At 38.3% G+C, this 9,544-nt stretch overlaps 1 protein-coding gene across 1 annotated transcript; it reads left to right on the forward strand.

Moving 5' to 3' along the window:
- On the forward strand, nt 676-3,443 carry LOC102177331 (olfactory receptor 2H1-like). The gene is made up of 2 exons (XM_005682867.2): nt 676-700; nt 2,479-3,443. Exons 1-2 carry the CDS (start codon nt 676-678, stop codon nt 3,441-3,443), a joined length of 990 nt encoding a protein of 329 aa, XP_005682924.2.

Raw genomic sequence — 9,544 nt, forward strand, 5'->3', positions numbered from 1 at the left:
CAAAGTTCTACAGAAAAATTCATATTTGATGGTGGGGTTAAAGGTGACTTTATTTTTGTTTTTGTTTCATACTTATATTGCTAAATTATCTGTAAATATGTTAGCTGCTTATTTGTGCCTGACTTTTTGTGATCTCATGAACTGTAGCCCTCCAGACTCCTCTGTCCATGGGAGTCTCCAGGTAGGAATACTAGAGTGGACTGGAGTGTATTTCCATTCTGTTCTCCAGGGGATCTTCCAGATCCAAGGATCAAATCCAGGTCTCCTGCAATGCAGGTGGATTCTTTACCAACTGAGCCACCAGGGATATATACTATACTGCTCATAAAATGTGTTTATATAGTAAAAAATAATCTTTAAAAATAATTCAAAGGAATTTGTAAATATATATATATATATACATATATATATACACACACACACATATATGCTGCTGCTGCTGCTAAGTCTCTTCAGTTGTGTCCGACTCTGTGCGACCCCATAGACGGCAGCCCACCAGGCTCCGCCATCCCTGGGATTCTCCAGGCAAGAACACTGGAGTGGGTTGCCATTTCTTTCTCCATATATACATATATATTTGACTTAAATTTTTTTTAACATAATGACAAATGAGCCCATGATATCATTTAAAAATAAACCCATATGAACTTGGTCATTCGTTTCTAAACATCGAGTATGACACATTTTGAGCCAAGTGAAGGTAAGTGCATGAAAAAGACTCCAAATAATGAGAGAACTGAAGGAACAATACAGTCTGGTAAAGCAAATGGATATTTTATAGTTGGTTCAGGAATCCTGCAGGAAGAAAACGAAATCAGTTCAGGACATGGTCGTGGGAACTTAGCACAGAGAAGCTGAGTTCATCTGACATGTGTCACCACATCTAGTGGACAAGGCTTTAACATTCTGTCAGCCAGCTGGACTCCTTGTATAAATACACTTCCTTAGTACTCGACTGCTTTGTCTTCCTGTTTTCTCTGAGTAAAATGATTCTCTTCTGTTCTCATATCCTCCATTTTTATCCTTAATGACAATACTCTTGATTTTAAAATTATCATTTTTAGAATTATCTTTAAAATAGTTGAATACTACTTATGATTTATTTGCTTGTTTTTTTCACGTGCTCTCTCTTCCATGGGCCTGCATTAAGGATTTCTTCTCTCTCCATTTGGGGTTGCCTCGTGGCTCAGTTGGTAAAGAACCTGCCTGCAACTCTAGGAAACCCGGGTGCGATCCCTGTGTCAGGAAGATTCCCTGGAGAAGGGAATGGCAACCCACTCCAGTATTCTTGCCTGGAGAATTCATGGACAGAGGAGGCTGGACAGGCTACAGTACATAGAGTCACAAAGAGTCCGATATCCCCATGCCATAGCACAGTGCCTGGCATGTGACAGGTTCTAAATAAATACACGTAAACTTACTACTGAATAGTAGCAGACCTCTGTAATGATTCTCAGATTTTTGTATTGTTTGACCACTAGCAAAATGTAAATTTACAGTCTAAATATCAATTCTATATACCTAACTGTATTTTTGTCTTTGATGCCTCTTACATTCTTGAAATTCTCTGAACTATTATAAAGTTCCTAGAAGACAAAATTAATACCCCAAGACAATGATACCCAAAACTAATACCATACCTTTTTGCTAATTAGCATTAGCCCATGAATCACCTTTCTTTGCTTTCCTGTCCATGATGTAAAGCTTTAAAAATACATATTTTATAATTTTATTAGTTTGATTTTTCTATTATTTATTGTTATTAAAGATTTGTGTTATCCCCAAGTGATTATTGAAAACATTTTACAATTATTCATATAATTCAGAATTATTATATAATAATTGGTATAATTCATGTGATACACCTGGGGTAAGAGTTATTGTAGCTACTCATTAGATGAGAATATTGATGCATATTTTAAAATTATCTATTAAGTGAATTTAAATTGCTTTAGTTAAAAATGGTAAAACATTCAACTTAATTTTGCCTCATTTAAAAATTGGTATGGTTCTTATCCCAAATTTCTGTTCTTCAGACACTAAAAATTATTTATGTTCAGGGCATCACTATTTAGACCTCCATTTCATGTGTTCCTATTCATATCACCAAACTGCAAATTGTACCCTGATAAATTAGACAACTACATATTTCAAAGCAAAAGCTTGCTGTTCAACATGGCATGAACAATCTGGGAGGAAAATGTATGTGATCTAAGGTGATTATCTGAGGATGTCTGATGGAGATGTTATGATTACAGATTATGGGAATGAATCTCAGGGTTAGTTTTTAATGAATACTCCTTTCTTTGTTAAACTCAGCTTTGTATGCTATTGGTCCAAGGTATGAAAATAACCAATATGTCCCATTTCCCAAGACCCTATGGAAAACAAACTCTTTTCCTGTCTAGTTAACCTTTTCTCAAATCTATTCACATTTTTTTTTTCCTTAAAATTATGTCCAAAACTCTATACCAAAAGCAACAGGAAGCACCAACAAGAGCTTCCCAGTGGGATTTGTACTTCTTGGCTACTCTGAATTTCCCCAGCTAGAAATGGTTCTCTTCTGGATAGTGATCTTCTTATACACCATGATCATTCTCTCCAATGTGACTATTATCTTGCTCTCATACATGAACCCTCAACTCTACACCCCCATGTACTTCTTTCTTAGCAATCTTTCTTTCTTGGATCTCTGTTTCACCACGACTGTTGTGCCCCAAATGTTGTTCAACTTGCGGGGGCCAGATAAGAGCATCACCTACCCAGGATGCATCATTCAGCTGGGCATGGTGCTCTGTGTTGGTGCCACACAAAGTGTCATGCTGGTGGTGATGGCTTTTGACCGCTATGTTGCTATCTGCCAGCCCTTGCGCTACACTATCATCATGCATCCTCAGTTCTGTTGGAAACTGGTGCTTACGTCTTGGCTGTCTGGACTGATCGAATCTGTTACTCAAACACCTATCACATTCCAGCTGCCGTTTTGTGCCCACCACTGTCTGGATGACTTTCTCTGTCAGGTTCCTTCTCTCGTAAGACTAACTTGTGGAGACACTTCCACTACTGAGTGGCAGATGACAATCTCTGCTGTTTTCTTTACCATCTTGCCAATGGGGTTGATCCTGACTTCTTATGGTTACATAGCTCAAACTTTGGGTAAAATCCAATCTGAGGAGGGAAGGCAGAAAGCCATTGCTACCTGCTCCTCCCACCTCACTGTGGTCTTCATGTTTTATGGGACAGTGGCCATGGTTTACACAGACCCTAAGAACCAGTTTGCTTCAAAACATGGCAAGTTTGTCGGTTTCTTCTTCACTGTGATCACACCATTGCTGAACCCTCTCATCTATACCCTGAGGAACAAAGAAGTGAAGAGTGTCTTGCAAAGACAGCTAAGGAAGGGCATCAGCATAAGAAAAAAAAAAAAGAAACTGATCTTTTGAACCAGAATGTTCACAGTGCAGAAAATCATGACATCCACTCTACATGAGAGTCTTTGAATTATTACTAAAATTGGGTAGATTTACTTCAAAGACAATACTTTATGAGTTACTATTTATTCCTACAATTGGCATGTAATTTTTGTAAAAATATCTGTACAAAGTTAATATTTTATCCATCTATTTAGTGTTAAAATATATTTGTCTAAGGAGATACACCATTTGCAGAATGAAGTTTTGATGAATTTATTTTTCTTAAGCAATACATGCAGCGTGAGCTAAACATTTTAAAATTATAAAAACAATAAATTATAAATTATCTTTCATATATATTTTAAAATTTAAAAAATGAAAAGAAATGTTTATCATGAATTCTTTTAGACAAGTCTAAAGGGAGAAAATTTTTTCTGGAGTTTCCTTAAGTTTTTTCTACACATCCAGTCTTCCTTTTTTAATATGACTATAAGGATGACACTTTGGGTATAAAGAAGAAATCTTACATGTACATATTTTGCTATATTTTCCTTTTATTTACAGTATAAGATGAAATCATAGTGAAATGCCTCTGAAGTGTCTGAATAGAGGTGTTTAGGTATTCTTTTCCTATGAAAGAGATCTATAAATTTAATTCATACTTATTTTATTCTTTTTGTAATTATTAATACAAATTGCTTAAATATTTAGTCATATCTATTCTTCTACCCATGTCAGATGTGCTGTGCTGTGCTTAGTTTCTCTGTCATGTCTGACTCTTTGCAACCCCATGAACTGTAGCTTGCCAGGCTCCTCTGTTCATGGGATTCTCCAGGTAAGAATATTGGAGTGTTTCCATACCCTCCTCCAGGAGATCTTCCCAATCCAGGGATTGAACCCAGGTCTCCCACTTTGCAGGTGGATTCTTCACTGTCTGAACCACCATATCAGATAAAGCTATTTAAATATAAAATGGCATATTTTAAAAAGTAATTTTCTCATGTATTCTCCAATAAAACAGAGAATCTTTCTTATAAAGTTGTACAAACATAACTCAGCCAAAATCCAGGTGAATTTTTGCAAATGGACGTTAAGTGTTAAATGGTGGTCTCAGCATTTTAGCACAATTAAGTTGAGTTGGTAATTTCCATTAAAGTGTATTGATCATTTTATAGGTACTTGTGCTATTAGGAATACCAAGGATAACACACAGTTACATGAAATTTTAAGACATCTATTTTCTGATTTATCAGTCTTTGCAATGTTCACAGTGATTCTCTAATGTCATTAGCAAATTAGGTGGAACAGACGGAGTACTAGTGAATAGTGGAATGCCTAACACACACATAAAAGGTGAAAGATAGACTCAGCTGAAAATGTTGATAAAGATGAGAGGGAAGGTTATGCTTATTTGTGATGCTGTTAATCAAATAGGAGTTTTCTTTTTAAACATTGTATGAAAAAGGTTGTTTCTTTCAAAAGCCTAAGAATATTTCATAGAAGGAAAAATTATAGAAAACACTTTTGTTGCACTGTCAACTGATTCAATAAAGTGGTAGTGGTTTCTGTGTTTATTTTTTTCTTGTTTCTCCTTTCATTCTTTCTTGTTTCCTTTCTATTCATTACTCTAATATACAATCAATTTCCTTTATAAAAATAAGTTTTTTATTTATTCCTCTTCTTTCTATTTCAAAATATTTTCTTCTTCAATAATTATTCACTGTTAGTCTTGTTAGCTGTGAAAATTGATGCCTTGAAGTGCATGTCATCACTGTCCACATACAGAGTTTATATTTAAAATCACAAGGAGAAGATTCAGGGTTAAAATTTCTCAAGAGATAAAGTTTTATTATTTTGATTTTTTTCAGAAATAAACTTAGTAAGCAATATGTTTCAAGTGAGCATCTTCAAATGATCTTTTTCTTCCTGAAAGGCTCAAACGATTGGAAACAAATTCTGAATGGAAAAAAAAAATAAAAAGACAACCCTGACACAATGCAGACTGACATATTTCACCTCCAAAAATAGAATACAAATAATTTTTAAGCATTCAAAAATATTAACCAAGGTAGACAGTTTTCTGGGTCATAAAAGCAATCTGAAAATGTTAAAACACTGAAATCATACAGAATGTACTCTCTCAAATAATGAAATAAAATTGAAAATAAAAACAATATGTTTTTAAAATTAAGAGAAAAATCTATAAGTGTATGGAAATTAATATACATCTGAGTAAACTGAGGTAAGAGGAGTCTCAAAGGAAAATGCCTAGAATAAAACTATCAGTCTTGTACATAAACAAAGCTCAACTATTTTTCAAGAGTAAGAGAAAACTTTGTTTCAAAAAAGATTTTTCAGGAGATGGAGCCAAAATGAAGAAACAGGAGGACATGGAGTTTGCCTCTCCCTGTAAGTACATCAATAATACATCAACAAATTAAACAGTTCTCACAGAGCACCTACTGAATGTTAGCAGAAGATCTCAGATACCTGAAATGACAAGCAAATCCCCACACATCTTGGTAGGACGAATTAAAGAAACAAAAAAAAAAAAAAAAAAAAAAGGAAGCAACTACACTCTTGGGGGGAGCTGAAAGAGAGGAGAGGTTCCCTAACTCAGGGAAGCACTTTCACCTGTGGAGAGATCAACTGGGACAGAGAGGTAGCATTAGTGACTTGGAAGAGAACATAGCAACCTTAAAACCTACATGGATGGTCCATGCCTCAACCCTGAACACCCAGCTTGAATCTGTTTCTGCTGGTGTGAAGGGCGCTGGATGCTGGAACATGGGATTTGGAGAGTGGGCCCAGGGAGGGGAAACTGTTAGCTGCAAAGAGATGGGAGTAAGGAGCTCCCAAACCAGAAATTTCATGGAAGAAGCTTGAGCAGCTACCGAAGAAGGGTGCCATTGTTGAGTGGTGTGCAAGGCGCAGGGCTGCCACTGTAGTCCCCTTCCCAAATTCTTGCCCCAGCCTCTGCTGGTATTAGGAGGGGTGCCAACCTGAGTAGGCTTTCTCACCCAGCTCACAACTGCTTCTTCTAGTCCCACAGGACCAGATGGGCTTGTGCACTTCACCCACCAATGCCTCCACCTCTGTCTACCTGTCTACCTGGGCAGGTGCCTGTGCTTCAGGCAGCTTCAGGAGCAGACATGTGTTGAAGGAACACAAGCAGAAGTGGGGTTGAAATCACACCTGAGCACTAGGGACTGTGCAACTAAGGAAGAAGAGCTGAAATCTCTGCTTATGGCTGCAGCAGCTACAGACTTACCCCCGTGTTGACTCTGTAGACTCAGCACCTGTGGAACTTGTGAATGTATGAGTGCTCCCAAAGCTGAGATGGGCCTAGTTTTAGCATCTGTGGGCTTTGTGAGCATGTATGCACTGAGATAGAACTAGATCAGAATCTGAGCTGCCTCTATACCTCCCACAGTGGTTCCACGTGCACAATTACTGCAGTCCTAGGTCTTGATTTGGTGGATCTACAGTGGTAGCCTGGTGAAAACAGTGCCTTAGAGATACTAAGGTCAACTGCCAGAATATCCGCAGATAAGGTGGGGCTAAGAGCAGTCCAAATAACACTGTAATAAGTGAGCCAGCACAATGGTTGAAAAGTGAAACCTGTAATACACTCACAGGTGATCAGCTCCAGGGGAGGAAAAATCAGTGGCTTCTCTCTCACTGGGAATGCTCCAATCCCACCTACCTCACATCACAGGTCAGAACTGCAGCAAAGAAACAGATCTAGGAGCCTCTTCTCCTACAACTAAGGAGCAGACCCTGCCTCTGACACTGCAGTAACAACCATGCAGCAACAGGGAGGCCCCATTTAACAACCAGTGCAGGCTCAGGTCGCCAAAACTTTAGTCACATCTTCTATCAGGGTGGTAAAAGCCAACATGCACTGAGGATAGCCCTTGCACCAAATAGTATTAAGCACACAGAGACTATACAGAGATGCTCCCACATTAAAGTAGCCCTCGAAGAAAGTCTAAGGATCAGGAATCCAGAGGAAGAAGCCCCAGAGCATTTGGCTTTAAAGGACAGTGGAGCCTGAGTGAGAGAGCTCCACAGGGCTGGAAGAAACAAAGACTCCACTCTTGGAGAGTGCTCACAAGACCTCATGTGCACTGGGACACTGCACAAAGTACTTCCACAGGAGCTGGGGTTAGCTATAACTAGGGGTCTGGGAAATTCTGAGGAGGTGGGGATTCACTGTAGCTCACTACTCTACTTGTGAAAGTAAAGACGCTAGCGGAGGAGACCTCAGAGAATATTGATTGGTATGAGCTCTCTCAGAGCTCTTCATCTCAGCCTCAAGATCAAAAGCTTATAGGTTCCTGATCTGAAATGCCTCAGGCCAAACAACCAGCAAGACAGGAGCACAATCCCAGGCTCAGTAGACAGACTGCCTAAGGTCATATTGAGCTCATGGCTACCTCAAAACACCATTTAACATGGCCCTACCCATCAAAGGGACAAGACCCAGCTTCACCCATGAAAGGAAGGCACCAGTTCCTACTCCCAGACAGCCTGCAGAAGCCACTGGACCAACTTCAAGGGGCAGATATTCAGAAGTGAGAGGAACCACAATCCTGCAGCCTGTGGAAAGAAAGCCACAAACACAGAAAGTTAGACAAAATGAGATGACAGAGAAATACGTTGCAAATGAAAGAATGAGATAAACCCCCACAAAACAACCAAATGAAGAGGAGATAGGCAATCTACTGGAATAAGAATTCAGAATAATAATAGTAGAGATGATCCAAAATTTCAGAAAAAAAGATGGAGGCACAATTTAAGAAGCAAGAATAGCATTGACACATATACATTATCATATGTAAAACAGATAGTGGGAGTTAGATGTACGATGCAGGAAACCCAAAACCAGTGGTCTGTGACAACCTAGAGGGGTAAGATGGGGAGACAGGCGACAGGTGGGTCAAGAAGGAGGGGATATATGTATACCTAATGCAGATCCATGTTGATATATTGCAAAAAACCATCAGAATATTGTAAAGCAATTTTCTTTTAATTAAAAAATTTAACAAAGAATTATAAGATTTAAATAACAAATAATCAGAACTGAACAGTACAACAATTGAAATTTAAAAATACACTAGAAGAAATCAAAGAGGAAATTTAAAAAAATACCTAGAGATAACTGACAATGAAAACATGATGATGCAAACTCTATGGGTTTCATCAACAGCAGTTCTAAGAGGGAATTTTATAACAGTGCCATCTTACCTCGGTAAATAAGAAAAATCTCAAATAAACAATCTAACCTTACACCTAAAGCAACTAGAGAAAGAACAAACAATATCCAAAGTTAATAGAAGGAAAGAAATCATAAAAATCAGAGCATAAATAAATGAAATAGACACTGAGAAAACATATACAAGCTCCTGCATCCCTGTTGTTTGAAGTAAAAGGCTTTTGCTTTAGTCTCCCAGGCCTCTCTGAGTCTAAATAGGCTAGCCCAAGAGTTAATAATTAGGAAATGTTAAGATGTAGAAATAAAGAATACACACTGAGCTGTGATACTGGTAAAAATTTAGACTATATACCAGTCATAAAGCAGAAACACCAAATTCCCAGTTCCTCGAAAAATATAAAGGATTGAGGAACATTCCAAAGTTGTTTTTTAGAAGAAGTAAACCCCTAATAGATGAAAACTGTTGACCACAAGCATGTAGACTTCAGACCAATTGAAACCAGAAGATTAGTGATACTTAAAACTTTACCTTGAGGCCAACCAATCTGAGAATTGTAAAAGATCTGATCGTGCATCCTGCAGCCCCTTCATTCATCTTGCCTCTGAAACCCATTTTCTGAAGGTCATTGGGAATTTTGAGTCTTTTGAGCATGAGGTACCCATTCTTGTGTGTGTGTGTGTGTGTGTGTGCTTAGTTACTCAGTCGTGTCCGACTCTGTGTGACTCCATGGACTGTAGCCTGCCAGGCTCCCCATGGGGATTCCCCAGGCAAGAATACTGGGGTGGGTTGCCATGCCCTTCTGCAGGCGATCTTCCTAACCCAGGGATTGAACCCAGGTCTCCCTCATTGCAGGGGGATTTTTTTTTTTTTTTCTTTTACCATCTGAGCCACCAGGAAAGTCCATTTCTTATT

Source organism: Capra hircus, chromosome 7, assembly GCF_001704415.2.
Source record: "Capra hircus breed San Clemente chromosome 7, ASM170441v1, whole genome shotgun sequence".
Taxonomy (NCBI): Eukaryota; Metazoa; Chordata; class Mammalia; order Artiodactyla; family Bovidae; genus Capra; species Capra hircus.

What these genes read in the sequence shown, in the direction of transcription:
- LOC102177331 (XM_005682867.2), top strand. Translation starts at nt 676, where the DNA reads ATGACACATTTTGAGCCAAGTGAAG. An exon ending in ACATTTTGAGCCAAGTGAAG is followed by an intron (nt 701 to 2,478) that starts GTAAGTGCATGA and finishes CTATACCAAAAG; the next exon opens with CAACAGGAAGCACCAACAAG.